At 34.7% G+C, this 17,171-nt stretch overlaps 1 protein-coding gene across 1 annotated transcript; it reads left to right on the forward strand.

Annotated features, from left to right (window-relative positions):
• The first annotated feature begins 12,563 nt into the window (after positions 1-12,563).
• On the forward strand, positions 12,564-16,775 carry LOC120196537 (aspartic proteinase CDR1-like). The gene is made up of 12 exons (XM_039198327.1): positions 12,564-12,817; positions 12,885-13,005; positions 13,856-14,283; positions 14,392-14,548; positions 14,872-14,954; positions 15,063-15,159; positions 15,350-15,422; positions 15,568-15,777; positions 15,945-16,069; positions 16,186-16,287; positions 16,366-16,463; positions 16,549-16,775. The coding sequence occupies exons 1-12, from the start codon at positions 12,564-12,566 to the stop codon at positions 16,721-16,723; spliced, it is 1,923 nt and encodes a 640-aa protein (XP_039054258.1). The 3' UTR covers positions 16,724-16,775.
• Positions 16,776-17,171: the final 396 nt, after the last annotated feature.

The raw sequence follows: 17,171 nt of genomic DNA on the forward strand, positions 1-17,171 counted from the left end.
ATAAACAGTACTGATACTATTTATGTGGTATCGATACTATTCATGTGGTATTGATAGCAAATGTAAGAGAAGTATCGATGCTCTCTAGGTAGTATCGATACTACCAAGTGTTTTTCGAACATCTCAAATTCCAGAATGCAAAATAGGTACTGATACTCGAAGGAGTATCGATACTACTTTACATAGTAGTATCGAAACCATAAGCATAGTATCGATACTGGTCAAGTCCAATGGCTAGTAACGACTAGTTGATTTAAAAATTATAAAGGAAGTATCGATATTCATTAAAGGAGTACCGATACTCCTTGTCTTGGGCAGTTTTATTTAGTAGAAAATTAATCCCCAAACTGCTCCAAATCATCCCTAACGGCTAGAAACATCCACAAACACATTTCAACCTATGAAAACAAGTTGAGGACACTTGAAGAAGGGTTAAAACACCTATCCAAGAAATCAAACACAAGAGAAGAGTTTTTCACTTCTATTTGTCCTTTCTCTTGTAAATATTAGTGTTTTAGTGAGCTTATTTTTTGTAAACACCTACCTTGTGAGGTTTTCTTGTTTACACATTTTATTCCTTTTGTAAAAGGGGAGTGGTTCTAACTAAGACTGTTAAAAGCTATGGATTTGTAAAGGTTATCTCTTTATCCTGTGAAAAAGAAAGAACAAATTAGTGAATTTGTTAAAAAATCTTTAGTGAGGTGCTAAGGTAGTGGATGTAGACTTGGTTAAGAAGTCGAACCACTATAAATCCTTGTGCATCAATTTTCTTATCTCTTAAATCTCCTTACTCCCTAAACTCAAATAACCAATTCAACCCTTATTGGTAATATTTGGTTGATCAATTGAGCTTCATCGAATATCCCAACAGGAATACAGAAGCTTAGTTGGAAGTCTACTTTTACCTCACAACAACCAGACCAGATTTGGTGTTTGCAGCAAGTTTCCTTTCAAGGTACATGACTGAACCAAGTGATGTTCATATGGGTGCTACAAGAAGAGTGCTAAGGTATTTAAGAAGAACCTTAGATTTTGGAGTTATGTTTAATCCATGTGCAGACTCAAAATTATTTTCATACTTAGATAATGATTAGGCTGAATCAGTGGATGACATGAAAAGTATTCTTGGCTATGCTTTTTCACTTGGGTTTGGAGTGTTTTCATGGATTTCAAAGAATCAAGAAATTGTGGCTCAATCCACGGATGAAGCTGAGTACATTGCAGCATGTGCAGCAGTGAATCAAGTTGTGTGGCTCAGGAAAATATTGATAGACTTAAGACATAAGCAACATGAAGCTAGTGAAGTTCTGTTTGACAACAAATCAACAATAGACATTTCAGAGAATCCAATTTTTTTAGCAAAACAAAGCATATGAAGATTAAGTTCTATGCACTTCAAGAAGCTTAGCAACACAAAGAAGTGAAGTTGGTCCATTGTCCTTTAGAACCAAAAGGCATATTTGAGTTCCTAAGACTCAAACTTGGTATGATGGCCAAAAGTCTAAAGGAGGAGTGTTAGTAAATGAGACCTTTTAGCTTACTCAATAAATTATGTTCATGAATATGTCAAGTTTAATTAAGAGAAGATGAAGTGTCTAGTGTTGATAGGAGTAGTTGAAATGCCAAAACGTTGTGACTATTCATTGTATCACAATTATTATAAGGCATCTCTCACCCCCTATATAAAGAACTCATGTAGTCATAAAATACATATACAAACACATCAATCAAGTAAAAATTCTCTCTACTTCTTTTCTTCTACTTTTCTCCATATTTTCCCTACTTTGCTCCAACAATTAACACCTACATGCCACTGTCCTTACATCCCAACGTGGAGCTCCTAGAACCATGAAATGCCCACAAAGAATGGGGTCAACCTGCGAATCAATATAATTATCATTTAAGACAATTATTTTTGTTCCTCTCCGGGGCACCTGCTTTTCCATCTATATCAATACGCCAAAAGTAGCCATATTTTAAATTTTGCATGTCTTTATAAATGCACCAGCTCCATGCATACGAGGGCTTGCCACCAAGCTGAGCCTTTAGCATATTACCATCGGGGAAATAACGTGCAGAGAGCACCTTAAAGCAAAGGGAATGGTGATCGTTCAACACACTGAAGCTGGAAAGAAAGAAGCGCAATAGGAGCTAGAAAATAAGACCGAGAAGCTTAAAACTCCGGATCCCGTTGAACAAGAGCTGGAAAAAGAACTCGAGATTCTAAGAAATCAGACGAAAACATTCGGAGATGAAGTTCCTGATGATAATCAACGAGAAACTTATGATTTTGAATTGGATAAAAATATTAAATATTTCCATGTGAAATATTATTTCCAAATCCTGATACAAGAGTGTTGTAATCTAATGTAACTTCTAGATAAATATATAATTGTAATTTAGGAGATATATCTTGAGAATGTTCTAAATTAAAATAGAAAGAATATATGTCTAGAAATATTTATAAAATAATCTAGATATTTATATTATATCTAGAATTATTTATTAGAATAATCTAGATACTTGTAATGTTAAATGGCTAAGATGTTGACATGTGTCAACAATCTAATGATCACTAAAATCTATAAATAGGGGTGAGTTTTACCATTGTAGTAAGAGTGAAAAGAGTATATAAGTGTGAAAGAGAGCTTAGAGGTAGAGAACATAAAAATATTGAGGTAAGTGTGCAATATTGTAATTTTCTTTTGTATCAATAAAAGTGTTCTATTCTCTTAAGTTTAAGCCTTGATTTATTTTAAGCTCTTAGTGCACTTGAGTTAGTTTTATTATATGGTCAGCTCTGTCGCCTGATTGATATATGATCGATTATACCGTCTTATTGATATATGATCGGCTCTACTACTTGAATGAAATATGGTCAACCGACCGCCTAAGTTGTACATCATCTATATATAAGAGAAAATCCTTTTTATTTTATCAAAAAAAATCCTATGAATATTTTTCAGCTCCAGACAATGTTTGTTCTCAAATACTCTTCCAAACTTTCATTAAAATATTTTCTTATCAAATGGTGTTTCACATTATTTTCCATTTAATCGGTTACCAAATTGATTTTCACCTAAATAAAAATTATACTTGGTTTGCAGTTTTCAGTGTTCATATGATATTGTTTTAATCTTTCTAAGACTATGCAATTGGTAAGAAGTTGTATCGTTGCTAGGCGCAACATAGAGGATTAGACCTATATTCGTCATTCTATCTTTTGGTATGCCTCTTTACTTTAATTTTTGCGCTCCTAACATCAACCAATTTGATGGTAGATGGAGTTTTATATTTTTGCCTTTGATAGAGGTATTTCAAAGTCTGAAAGAGGCATATTGCTTTGTGTAAGTTTACTGAATGAAGAGTGATATATTATTCTTTAATTTATATCTCTTTTGTTGCTGCAATTGTCAGTCTTTCTCTAAGTAGATTAATGTTTGATTCATTGTACTACTTAATCCTATAATTATGATAGATTTTTACGTGTCATCATTGTTCTTCACTCCCTTCAATTATTGATGAGGATTGTTATGTTTGGTATTATTTGTTTTCTGCTATTGGCATTACACAATTTTTTTAATTCTCTTAATCACAATGCTTCTATTCATGCTGAGATGGGAGATAATCAGGAAGATATTGAGATGGCGAAGAGTAGCCGCATGGCTCCTATAGATGCTACTGAGATAGAAAACAATCCACTAACATTAGATATTGAGATAGGGGAGGGTGACCACATGTCTCCCGTTGATATGGAGATGAAAACCAATTCATTGACAGAAGATATTGAGATGGGGCAAGTTTCACAAGAGGCAGCTGTTGAACCATTGGAGGGAATACTAAACAGGACGGTAATCCTTTGGGGAATACTCTTATGCGCCACATTATTGTATAATTCGATTTAAAATACTCTTATGTGCCATGTAATATTTTTTTCACTTGATTTTCTTCCAACAAAATTATTCTGTCACTCTTTATGCTTCTTAAGTGTCCCTTCATTCTTTTTTTTAGTTACAAGTGTCCCTTTATTCTTTAATATTGTATTAACAACATGGATTCAAATTACGGTCACGGTCGTGTTTTCGGTCATGTCCTGTTTACCGTGATTATGGTCATAGCAGGCACTATTTCCGGTATAGCGGGTATATTGGAAGACAGCACTACCGCTATTTTGCAGGTGCTATCAAAGTCGCGGACCGCTATTTAAAACCCTGATTAACACCTATAAAATTATATTAATTATGTAAAATGTTCATATTATTTTGAATGGTAAGTAGTTTTTACTTTTCTGTTCAAGTCTTAACTAAGATAAATTAAAATTTTAATTTATTGAATTTTTTTGGGTACAATATAAACGATAATAAGAACTAGAGCCTCAGAACTCCCTTCCCACGGGTATCAGCCCTAAGCATGTCTGTTAGCTTGTTTGATGGATCCGATAGGATAGTGAGGTCCTCCGATTGATTTCTCGCCATGTGTGCTAGCCAGTCGACACATTTGTTACCTTTGCGTATGATGTGTCTGACCTCCCAGGCCTGACCATATCTTAAAAGTTTCTTGCAGTCCCTCACCAGTACGTTGCATGGGTGGTCTTCCATTTCTTCTCCATGCAAAGCCTCCACAACCCAGTCAGCATCCATTTTTAAAATGAGTTTAACTGTGGCAAGGGATTTCGCAAGAAGCAAGCCCTGCCGAGCTCCCCATAGTTCTGCTAGAACACTGCTCATTTTCCCGATACGTAACATGAACCCGCTAACCCAGTCACCATTTTCGTCTCTTATTAAACCTCCTGCTGAAGCGAGATCCGTTGTTCTATTGTAAGCTCTTTCGGTATTGAGGATCCAAGTGTCCTCTGGTGGTTTTGTCCAATGTATCCATTGAGGTTCCCTGATCACTTGGGTGTAATCTTTAGCCATAGCCATTTCTGTGTCTCTAGCCAGGCCACGAGCATATTGGCCTACTTGGCTCAAATCCCTTCTCTTGTTTGTGAACACTTTATCGTTTCTTTCCTTTCAGAGACCCCAAATAGTAGCTAGAAAGGGAGTGCCCCACTCTAAATCTTCTCTCGTTTTTCTGTTAGAGCAGCCATTTTCCTTGGCCATTATTTAAAGCTTCTTGTTCTAAATTGATCGTCGTATTTGTGGGCCTCCAGATCGAACCAGACTTGGCTCGCTGTAGTGCAAGATCTTAGAATGTGTTCTATGGACTCTACGACATCTTTCTATTCTTTCCATTTGGCGTCTGGGGTCATCATCTTCTTGGCTCGGTTCTTGTTTGTATTTTATTTGTTGAGTACACATAACCACGTAAAGAATCTTATCCTTTCAGTGGCTTTGGTTCTCCAAACTCAGTCGAATTTTCCTGTTTCAAGCTCATTCATCTCCATTTTCTTAATAGCCTTAAAGGCAGAAGCAACCTTAAACCTACCGTCTTTGGATAAACCCCATATTATTCTATCGTGTTCCTAAACACTGGTGGTATTTCGGATAGGAATACCTTGGATTTGCTTCCTTGATTCCTCTGAAATGACATTCTGGACTTCCTCTAGATTTCAAGTTTTGTTTTCCTATATGAAATGGGGAACCATCTCGTTGCTGTCAATCGTTGCCATGGCCGGATGAGTTTTGACAAGTAGAGCCTCGCCCACCCATCAGTCTTGCCGAATCTAACTTGCCGACCAGATCAAATATGACATTTACTGCCTTTCTCGACTACTCTTTGGGTTTTCAAGATCCCCTTCAAGTCGAAGAGTTGTTGTCTTGTTTGCTAACATTGGTATTTGTTTTTACGTAAGCTCTGTAAAGCTCTTATGTCTGCGTCGCGCAGACCACGCGTAAACATTGGGCTTCGTAGACCGTTTGTTTTTTAGAAGACAGAAACTCTTCTAACGTCGGCCCGTGGTCTGCGCGGCGCAAACGTGGTCTTATTTCTGTAGATGTCTTATAACCTATTCAAAGAAGTTTTATATTTAATTTTATATTATATTATATTTGATTTTAATTTTAATATTAATTTTTTAAATAAATTAAATATTAATTTTTTAATATTATATTATATATATTAATTTTTTAAATAAATTAAATATTAATTTGTTAATATTATATTATAGATATTTAATTTTATATCATATAAATTATTTTATATATTATTAAAATTTTATATTTATTTTAATTATTTTGATTTAAGTTTAAATATAATATTTTTTTAGATTTGTTATTTTTAAATTATATTTAAATTTTTTATACAAAATGTAAGTATTTAAACCACATTACTTAATAAAAATGATTTCATTGTTTGATAGTTAAGATTTTAAAATATAAAAAATTATAAATTATGTTTTTAAAATTTTAAAATATAATCACAATTAAATAAAAAATAATCATAAAATAATTTGATAAATTAAAAAATATTTTCTAAAAATATCATATAATTATAAAAATAAATTATGAATATATATTTAAAAAATTAAAAGTATTACATGATTGTATATTTAAAAAAATCATATAATTTAATGATCATTTATAAATTTTATTCTATAAAACTTATAAAACTAATAATACATGTGATTACGTGAGACTTATAATAGAATTAATAAGGTGGTGTTTGTTTTTCTAAAAAAAATTATTATTGTAGTTGTATGAATTATTTAAATTTCAGTATTGTAAAACTAAAATTTATTTAAATCTCAGTATTGCAAAACTCTTTTAAGTTTAAAAAATTAGTTTATTTATATTTCAGTTTATTTTAGCAGTCTGCAGACATTAAAAAAGCAGTCTTCTTCTTGCAGACTGCAGACTTTTGGTCTACCTCTTCTGTTGCAGATGCTTGCTGATGTGATCCGCAAACTGTAGACCTTTTACCTCTGCAAAAACAAACACCACCTAAGAAATGATTTTGTCTTAATTATTCCTCCCTATATACTTTGCACCATAGCATGTCTTGTCTGTTGTGAATTTTCCAGCCATTCTTTGCCATTAATGCTAAGTTCATATATCTCAAGTTTCGTATATCGAGACCTGTTGAAAATTGGTGTAAATGCAACGAAAGCACCGAAAGCACCGAAAGTTGGCAGCATAAATTCCACCGAAATTGTTGAAAAAAATGACTGCACTGAAATTGTTGAAAAAATGGCATGGTAAAATCTCAAATTTAGTCTCTATACTTTAGGATATTTACAAGATTAGTCCTTAAACTTCAACTATAAATATCCTAACCTATTTAGCTTCAAAACTATCTCAAATCATTCTAGCTTTCTCTCAATACTAGAGAATTTAGAGAGTTTTCTTGAGAGTTGTTTTCTCCTTTTTTTAAGAGAGAATTGTTATTGTTTTCTCCTTGTTAGATCGGGAGAAGTTGTAATTCATATTTTCTCATAGTGAAATTCTTCTATATTTGCCCGTGGTTTTTACCTTATATTATTTAGGGGTTTTCCACGTAAAATTAGTGTCTTCTTTATCTTCATCTTTATTTTCTCAAATTATCAGTTGCGATTTTGCTCTATCCGATAGTCGTATTTCGCAACAATTGGCATCAGAGCCATATTAGAGTGTGTAATATCTACTTATTGTCTTTGTGGTTGCCACCAAAAGGTGGATCCTACAACATAAGAAAGTAAGAAGATATTACCCATTCTTTGAAGGTTCTAGAGAGATCTATTCACGATAGTGAAATAGTGGAAGCTATCCATAATAGAAGCTATGGCAACGAAATTTGATATTGAAAAATTCAATAGGAGAAATTTCTTATTGTGGAAATTGAAGATGAATGTCATCCTGAGAAAAGACGGTTGTCTAGCGACTATTAGTGAAAGGTCGGTAGATTTCACAGATGACAACGAATGGATCAAAATAGACGGGAATGCTATGGCAAACTTTCATCTAACATTAACAGATGAAGTATTGTTAAGCATCGAGGAGGAGAAGACAGCTAAAGAGATATGAGATCATCTCACCAAACTATACTGAGGCCACATCGTTGCACAATAAAATTTTCCTTAAGAGGAAATTGTACACTCTTTAGATGCCAGAATCTACTTCAGTGACGGAGTACTTAAACACACTGAACACTTTATTTTCTCAGCTTACATCATTAAGATGTACAATAGGAGAACAAGAACGTGCTGAACTTCTACTTCAAAGTCTACCCGATTCGTATGATCAACTCATCATCAACTTGACAAACAGTAATGTCACCATTCTAGTCTTCGATGACGTTGCAGCTATTTTTCTACAATAAGAAAATCGGTGCAAGAACATGGAAGACAGACAAGTAAATATGCAACAAGCAGAAGCGTTGACAACGATGAGAGGGAGATCAATAGAACGTGGCCAAAGAAGCAGTCACAAACATGGTAGATCAAAGTCGAGAATAAAAAAGAATTTAAAGTGCTTTAACTATGGAAAGAAGGGTCACTTGAAAAAGGATTGTTGGAGTCTAGGTAAAAACTCCAATCCACAAGGCAATACCGCAAACACTTCAGATGATGGAGATGCTTTATGTTGTGAAGCATCAACCACCGTGGAAGGTAGATAGAGATTTGCAGATATATGGCTCATTAATTCGGGAGCAACATATCACATGACCTCAAGAATAAAATGGTTTCATCATTATAAACCTATCTCAGGAGGATCTATGTATAGTTGCAATGATCATGCCTTAGAGATTATTGGCGTTGGAACTATCAAATTGAAGATGTAAGATGGAACAATTAAAGTTGTTCGAGATATAGGACACGTGAAAGGCCTGAAGAAAAATTTATTATCTTACGGATTGTTAGATAATAATGCAAGCAAGATTGAAACACGGAAAGGAATCATGAAGGTGTTCCGTAGAGCGCTTGTGGTGATGAAAGGTGAAAAGATAGCAGCAAACTTGTACACGCTGAAGGGAGAGACTTTGCTAGAAGCAGAAGCCTCTGTTGCCTCATGTAGTTCAGATTCTACAATGCTATGGCATCAGAAACTTGGACACATGTCAGAACAAGGAATGGAAGTCCTTGTGGAGCAAAAGCTACTTTCAGGCTTAACAATGGTATCACTTACTTTGTGTGAGCATTGCATAAAAAGTAAACAACACCGGTTGAAATTCAACACGTCAAATTCTAGAGGCAAAAGTGTTCTAGAATTGGTTCATTCTGAGGTATGGCAAGTAACAGTTACATCCCTAGGTGGAGCAAAATACTTTGTCTCATTTATTGATGACTACTCTAGGAGATGTTGGGTGTACCCTATTAAGAATAAGTCATATGCGTTTTTAACTTTCAAAAACTTCAAAGTGCGGGTGGAACTTGATTCTGGAAATAAGATCAAGTGTTTCAGAACAGATAATAGAGGAGAATACACAAGCGAAGAATTTGATGACTTTTGCAGGAAAGAAGACATTAAAAGACAGTTCACAGTGGCGAACACTCCTCAACAAAATAGAGTGGCAGAGCGGATGAACAGAACCTTGTTAGAAAGAACAAGAGCAATGTTGAGGGTTGCAGGCCTAGAAAAATCATTTTGGGCAGCAGTCAATACCGCCTGTTATTTGGTGAATCGAGCTCCATCAACTGTAATAGAGCTGAAGACATAAATGGAGATGTGGACTGGTAAACCAGTTGATTATTCAAACCTCCGTGTATTTGGAAGTATTGTGTACGTGATGTGCAACTCCCAAGAAATTTCAAAGTTGGATCCAAAATCCAGGAAATGCAAATTCTTGGGGTATGTTGATGGTGTAAAGGGGTATCACTTGTAGGATCCCACTGCCCGCAAAGTGATCATCAATAGAGATGTTATCTTTGTAGAATATAAACTACAAAGAAAAGAAGATAAGCTACAAAGAAAAGAAGAAGATGGTAGCGTTGAAAAGTCAGAGACTACACATATACATGTACAAAATGAGTTTGAATAAGGAGATTCTTCTGAAGCAGAACCAGCACATAATGAACAAGAACCAGAGAGTTCTGAAGCTCCAACAACTCGTCAATTATATCGTATGAAAAGACGTCCCAATTGGCACTCAAATTAAGTTATAGAATGAAATATTGCATACTGCCTTTTAACAGATGACGATGAGCCATCAACATTTCAAGAGGCAATAAACAGCTCAGATGCTTCACTATGGATGATGGTGATGCAAGAAGAAATTGAAGCCCTTCATAAAAATATTACATGGGACCTTGTGTCACTACCACAAGAAGGAAGCTAATTGGTAACAAATGGGTCTTCAAAATCAAGCGAAATGGTAATGATCAAGTGGAGAGGTATCGTGCAACACTGGTGGTCAAATGATATGCTCAAAAAGAATGTATTGATTTCAATGAAATCATTTCTCCTATGGTTCGACTAACAACAGTTTGAGTAGTCTTGGCAATATGTGCTACATTGAATTTACATCTAAAGCAGCTAGATATTTAAACAACTTTTCTTCATGGAGACCTTGAAGAAGAAATTTATATACTCCAGCTTGAAGGTTTTGAAGAAAAAGAAAAGAAGAACTTGGTTTGCAGGTTGAAAAAATCTTTGTACAGTCTAAAGCAGGCGCCAAGATGTTGGTATAAGAGATTTGATTCCTTCATTATGTGCATTGGATACAACAGACTTAATGAGACCCTTGTGCTTATTTCAAGAGGTTTGGTGATAATGAATTTGTTATATTGTTGTTGTATGTGGATGATATGTTGGTTGTAGGACTCAACAAAGATCATATTAAAGAATTGAAGGCATAACTGGCTAGGGAATTTGAAATGAAGGACTTGGGATCAGCAAACAAGATCTTGGGGATGCAAATTCACCGAGACATAAGTAATAGGAAGATTTGGCTTTCACAAAAGAATTACTTGAACTAGATGTTGTAATTCCTATTTTCTTATAGTGAAATTCTTCTATCTTTGCCCGTGGTTTTTACCCTATATTATTTAGAGGTTTTTCACATAAAATTTGTGTCTTCTTTATCTTCATCTTTATTTTCTCAAATTATCAGTTGCAATTTTGCTCTATCCGATAGCCGTATTCCGCAACAAAACCTTCCTGAGATTTACTAGTGAACATTTTGTCCCAGCTGACCAGATGTTTATGCGTGTAATTAGTTCCTCCTTTCCATAGTAAGTTTGCATTGTGTGGACAGAGATAAATGTTGTGATTGATTGGATTAGGGTTCTCCCTTCCATGGACAAGACTTTTCCTTTTGAACCGAATAGTTTGCGCATCACTTTGTCGAGTAGGAGTATAAGTATCTGCATTAGCCCTCTTATGGATTATTCGGACTCCCAAGTAGGTGCCCAAGTCGTCCGTCAAGGGGATGTTACACGCTTTGCTTAGTATTTTAGCAGTAACTGGATTAATATTGGGAGAAACAAACAATTTTGACTTATGAGATATTTTTGAGGTCTTCAGGGCCCTCAATTCCATATTTTCTATGTTTTCAAGGATCATATGAGAATCTTTTCGTGAATAGAATAAATAGGTAGGGTGAGAGCGGGTCACCCTGTCGTAGATCTTGTTTAGGGGCAAAATTCTCTGTTGTTTCACTATTCCATAGGGTTTTAATCGTGCATGAACTGACAAAATTAAAAGAATTTCTTTACTTTTATTTTTTTCCTTTCATTCTTTATGAGTATTTATACAATCCAAACAGAAGGGTTTAAATTATCGTATGTATTTAATAAAAAATTATAATCTAATTATATTCTCTCATTTTCTTTACGATATGTTTTCCTTATTTTCTTTATTTTATTGGTTGTGGGCTACATTAGTTTTGATGTTGATAGTCGACCCTCAATATTTCTTAATTTTCCTTTATTTTATTATATCACATTTTTGTTTATCTTTTATTTTTTTATTTTTAATAATTATGTCTTTATGATATATTTTTCTTCATCTTTATGGCTTGTTTTCCTGTCTTTTGGCACGATTCATTCTTCTTTATCGATCGTTTTGGTCGTTCTATTTGTTTAATTTTCTCATAGTAGGATTAGACGTAGCCTCGACTGATCAAGATGATTGTTATTTATTATCATGTTGATATTCCCTTCTTTGGACTATCAGATTGAATTTAAATATGTGATTTGTGTTTGAAGATAGTCTTCTCAATACGCTCGATTTTGGTTTACGATTGTCGGTGATATTTTAATAATTTGATCCTCTTTTATGGTTTGTTTATCGATGCAGACAGATCTCTTCGTATCTATATTTTATTCAAGTTTTTGTGTATGGAGTTTTAATCTTTCCCTTATATGGTTCTTGCATGATCACAAGTGATTAGTTTCTTAAGTTAATAGTTATAAGAAATATCTTAATTATATGCTTAGTTTATGTTTATAGTGATTATAAACTTTTATTATAATTATAAATAATTTTTTAAATAAAATTAACGATTTCTATTTACATAAAAAAAAATTGTTGTATGTATTTAGGAGGGTGAAGGTGTAGTCCAATATTTTAAGAAAAATAAAAGTGAAACAGATCTGGCTACTGTAACGTATAGTTTATTATAAAAAAAGACAATACGGAAGTTGGTTACAGTAGAAACAGAAATCCAAACATTCATTTGTAATCCAATCCAAACAACGCTTCTTGACAATGGCAATGGCATGGCCACTCGCTTTCTTCCTCTTTCTTCTATCCCAATCTCTCTCCCCGTCGCCGTCGCAGCCAATCCTCCTCCCTCCACCTCACCCCGTCGCTCGTCCAGCCATGGTCCTCCCTCTCTTTTCTCCTTCCAATAATTCCTCCATAACGTTTCCCAACACTTCTCGTCGCCTCCTGAGATCCAACTATAACTCATCTCATCCCAGCGCTCGCATGCGACTCTACGACGACCTCCTCAGCCGCGGGTACGCACTCTATTATTCCCTCTAAATAATACTCGCATGCATTTTCTGAGGATTTGAAATTTCATAGGTATTACACTACGCGGCTATGGATCGGGACACCTCCGCAGAAATTTGCCCTTATAGTCGATACCGGAAGCACTGTTACTTACGTTCCTTGCTCTACTTGTGAAAATTGTGGTACACATCAGGTGATGTTAAATTTTCATCTTCTTCCCATTCCGATCTTCCTTAATCACTTTCTTTTGCTTTTTATTAAACGCTTTATTCGTTTTTAATATCTTTAAAGATTACATTGGTGTTTCAAACAGTAATTGTAAAATAGTGTAAATGTGATCGTATAATTGTATATATGAATAGGTGTCAATGTAGCATTAATGATTATTTTCAAATTTTTGTTTTCATACTTTTTTAAATACATAAACATATTAAATTTTAACTAATTTATGCAATATATGCATTTCGTTTACGCAATTTATATGGAAATAAACTAAAATCCAAATCTTGAGATCATGTTCCTAATCTCTAGTGATTTAGCGTATTCCAAGCGCATTTGAGATGGAGCAGAAAACCAACAACCAGGTCCCTTAATCAAGGTCAGTGTTCGAATTATGGTGTTTGCGAATGGAGCAAATTGGGTTAGGAGGGTTACCATTGCCTCTGCAGTACCCGATTTCTTTTGATTAATTCAAAAAAAATATGGAGCAGAAAAACTTCTTTCTGATTTCTTTAGCATTACTCCAATTATTGAGACATTCGATTTTAAGCTTTATTTGGTCGTTGATTGCATCCCTTTTTAGAAGGGAAAATAAAAAGGTTATTTTTTCTTTTACAAAAATGAATGTAAAAAATATTACAGCTTTTACATATAGTAAAATGCATGGTTTCTTTTTTTCATATGTAATAGTAATATTTTACATTTGTTAAGATGTAAAATCAAACTATTTGTTTTTAGAACAAACCTAATGATATTCGATCAAAGTTTTCATAATGTTGGCTCAACAAAATATTCTTAGGTGGTTTCTGATTTGTTTATATCAGGATCCAAAGTTTCAGCCCGAAATGTCCAGTACTTACCAACCTGTAAAGTGCAGTTTGGATTGCAACTGTGACCAAGACAGGGATCAATGTATATATGAGAGACAGTATGCTGAAATGAGTGTCACTAGTGGTGTTCTTGCTGAGGATGTCATTTCATTTGGGAATCTAAGTGAACTTTTACCCCAGCGTACTGTTTTTGGTTGTGAAACCGAGGAAACCGGTGACCTATACAGACAACATGCAGACGGCATTATCGGATTGGGCCGTGGTGATCTCAGCATTGTTGACCAGCTTGTGTATAAAGGTGTGCTTAGTGATTCTTTCTCATTATGTTATGGTGGGATGGATGTTGGTGGGGGCGCTATGGTTCTTGGTGGTATATCAGCACCATCAGACATGGTCTTTAGTTATTCGGATCCTACACGCAGGTACGTTTTGTAAACAATTTTATCTCAGAGATAGAGTACCTCGTCAACTTCCTAACAAAAACAATCGATACACCCGGCACATTTACTCTAGTTTCGGGATGGCAACAGTCCATATTACAACATTCAGTTGAAAGAGATACATGTTGCTGGGAAGAAGCTAGGTTTGAACCCAAGCATCTTTGATGGAAAGTTTGGAACTGTTCTGGATAGTGGTACAACATATGCATATCTACCAGAAAAAGTGTTTGCGGCCTTTAAGGATGCTGTAAGGTTTTGTTCCCATGAATTAATCACAGTTTCTTAAAATTTTAGGCAGGCCTATTAATGTGCTTTGATTACTCTTTTGTTGCTCCTGGCTAAATGACTTGGAAATTTTCACTCTTCATCCTTCATGGCATTGATATGCGGATCATTGAAGTTTTATTCTCAACAATTTTTGCATATTTGACCTGGAATTTATGTGCTTAAGGGCATGATATGACTACATGCTTTATAGATTAACATGTTAGAAGTCAAAACTTAAAACTAATAAATTTTATTGTGTTTGTTCATTTCCCCCTATCTCATATTTGCATCTTTATATTGAAGATTATGAAGGAACTTAATAGCTTAAAGCAGATCAGAGGCCCTGTTGCAAGTTACAAAGATATATGCTTTTCTGGTGTTAGCAGGTATGCCTATATTACTTACCATAACAGAAAAAATTGAAATTTTTGTAACTATTTGTTATAGAAACTGATTAGTTATGTTTAACTGTTAAAATTTGTTTTCTGCTTCAGTGATGTCTCTCAACTCTCAAAAAAATTTCCAACAGTGGAACTGGTATTTGGCGATCAGCAAAAGTTATTGCTTTCACCTGAGAATTACTTGTTTCGAGTAAGCTTTTCACATTCTAATTGTTTTCTGTTGATTGAACATCTTCATTTCTCAAGGGAACCTTCTTAAGGTTATACTTGGAGTTGGTTTAACTATAATTGTATTTGATTCAGTCAAGTATTCTGCCCTGTCCTCGATGTTCAATATGTGACTAGGATTTTTTCACTTATCTTTCATCTTATTCATGAAGCATTCTAAGGTAGAAGGTGCATATTGCCTTGGGATCTTCCAAAATGGTGTGGATCCAACTACCCTTCTGGGAGGTATGCTTACTTTCAGATAACTCTAGTATTTTGTGATCTTCTTTGGGAAAAGTTTGATGGAATATCTCAATTTCAATTTCAAAGCTTTAGTTTGATGCCATGAAAATTGTGAGACTGCTATTTTTGTTATTTCTTTTCGTAATAGGAATCGTTGTGAGGAATACTCTTGTTACATATGACCGCGAGCATTCAAAGATTGGTTTCTGGAAGACTAATTGTTCTGAACTATGGAAAAGACTTCATGTAACTGGTGCACAGTCACCATCACCTTCATCTTCAAGTGGGAAGGACCATTCAACCTTTGAAATGCCACCTACGTCAGCTCCTGATGGAACACCTTATTATGCTCTTCCAGGTATGCTAAACCATGGTTATACCCGGACACGTTACAGGGTTTGAAGTTAGAACTCAGTTCTGCTGCTTATTTTATTGAAAAGCATGAAAATGATCATTACTTCTGTTAATTATGCTTTCCGAGTGATATTTTCATATTATAATGACATTTTTATTGTTGATAAATAGGGGATATCGAAATTGGTGCAATTTCATTGGATATAGCATTGAGTGTCAACTACACATATCTAAGGCCGCGTCTGGTCGAACTTCTTGAGTTTATGGCCAAGGAGCTAGATGTTAATGGTTCACAGGTTAAACAACTACCATCTTCAAATGCAGGGCATTAGTACTGAAGGAATTTTTGAACTATTTTGTTGAACGGTTGATTTTTCTGTCTATGGTTATGATAACTTTTGGATGATTTCAGGTCCATTTATTGGATTTTTCATCTGAAGGAAATAGTTCTCTTGTGAGATGGGCCATAGTCCCTTCAAGATCAGCAACCTACATTTCTAATGTTACTGCCCTAGTAAGTTTTCTTTGTATATCATTGCAATTCATTTAACGTATGATTACAGTTGTTTGCTTGATGAACCTCTGCTTCCAGAACATAATATCTCGGCTCGCGGAACATCGTGTGACGATTCCTGAAGCCTTCGGGAATTATCAGTTGGTGCAATGGGAAGTGAAGCCTTCTTTGACGCAGTATGTTTCCCGTGATTAACTTGTAGATTTTGTTGACAAGTATGATATAAGCTCTAAATGGGTTTGTTGGTTTTAAACGATACAGAACATGGTGGCAGCAGCATTACCTAGGGGCGCTTATGTCTGTAATCATGTTAATTATTGTTGGATTATTAGCTTCTGGGATTTGGCTGTGGAGACGCAGACAACAGAGGTTTGTTCTGTATCAATCCGTCAACGGAACAGCTCGGGAACACGAACTCCAACCACTGCAGTCTTAGAACCTGTGGGAGAAAAAGAATGAGAATTTCAGAGAGATTTGGGGTATGGATTCTGCACACAATACAGGAGGAGCCATGGCTATTTTGCTTTTTGTAAAGAGAACAAAATTAAATAAACGCATCACCCTTTGTGTGGGTCAAAACTGAAGGATGCAAATGATCAAATTTTGCCTTTATGAGTTACATCACCAAGCCTGTTCTCAAACATTGACTTTCAATTTGTATTTATTTATTGTAGTTGTTCACTGTTTATTTCTTACTGTCACTAAAATTCTTGAAAAATGATGCAACTTTCTAATACCAATAATACGATTGAAGTAAGTTAAATGCATTGGCAAGAAAATGAAAAACCAGATTTTATGAGCGGAAAGAAGTTGGGATTATGGGATTGTTTTTAATAATGTCTCGTAGTTACCTCGGTGGTAAAGAAATTGTTATTATTCATTGA

This window comes from Hibiscus syriacus, unplaced genomic scaffold (assembly GCF_006381635.1).
Source record: "Hibiscus syriacus cultivar Baekdansim isolate YM2019G1 unplaced genomic scaffold, ASM638163v2 tig00117034_pilon, whole genome shotgun sequence".
NCBI lineage: Eukaryota > Viridiplantae > Streptophyta > Magnoliopsida > Malvales > Malvaceae > Hibiscus > Hibiscus syriacus.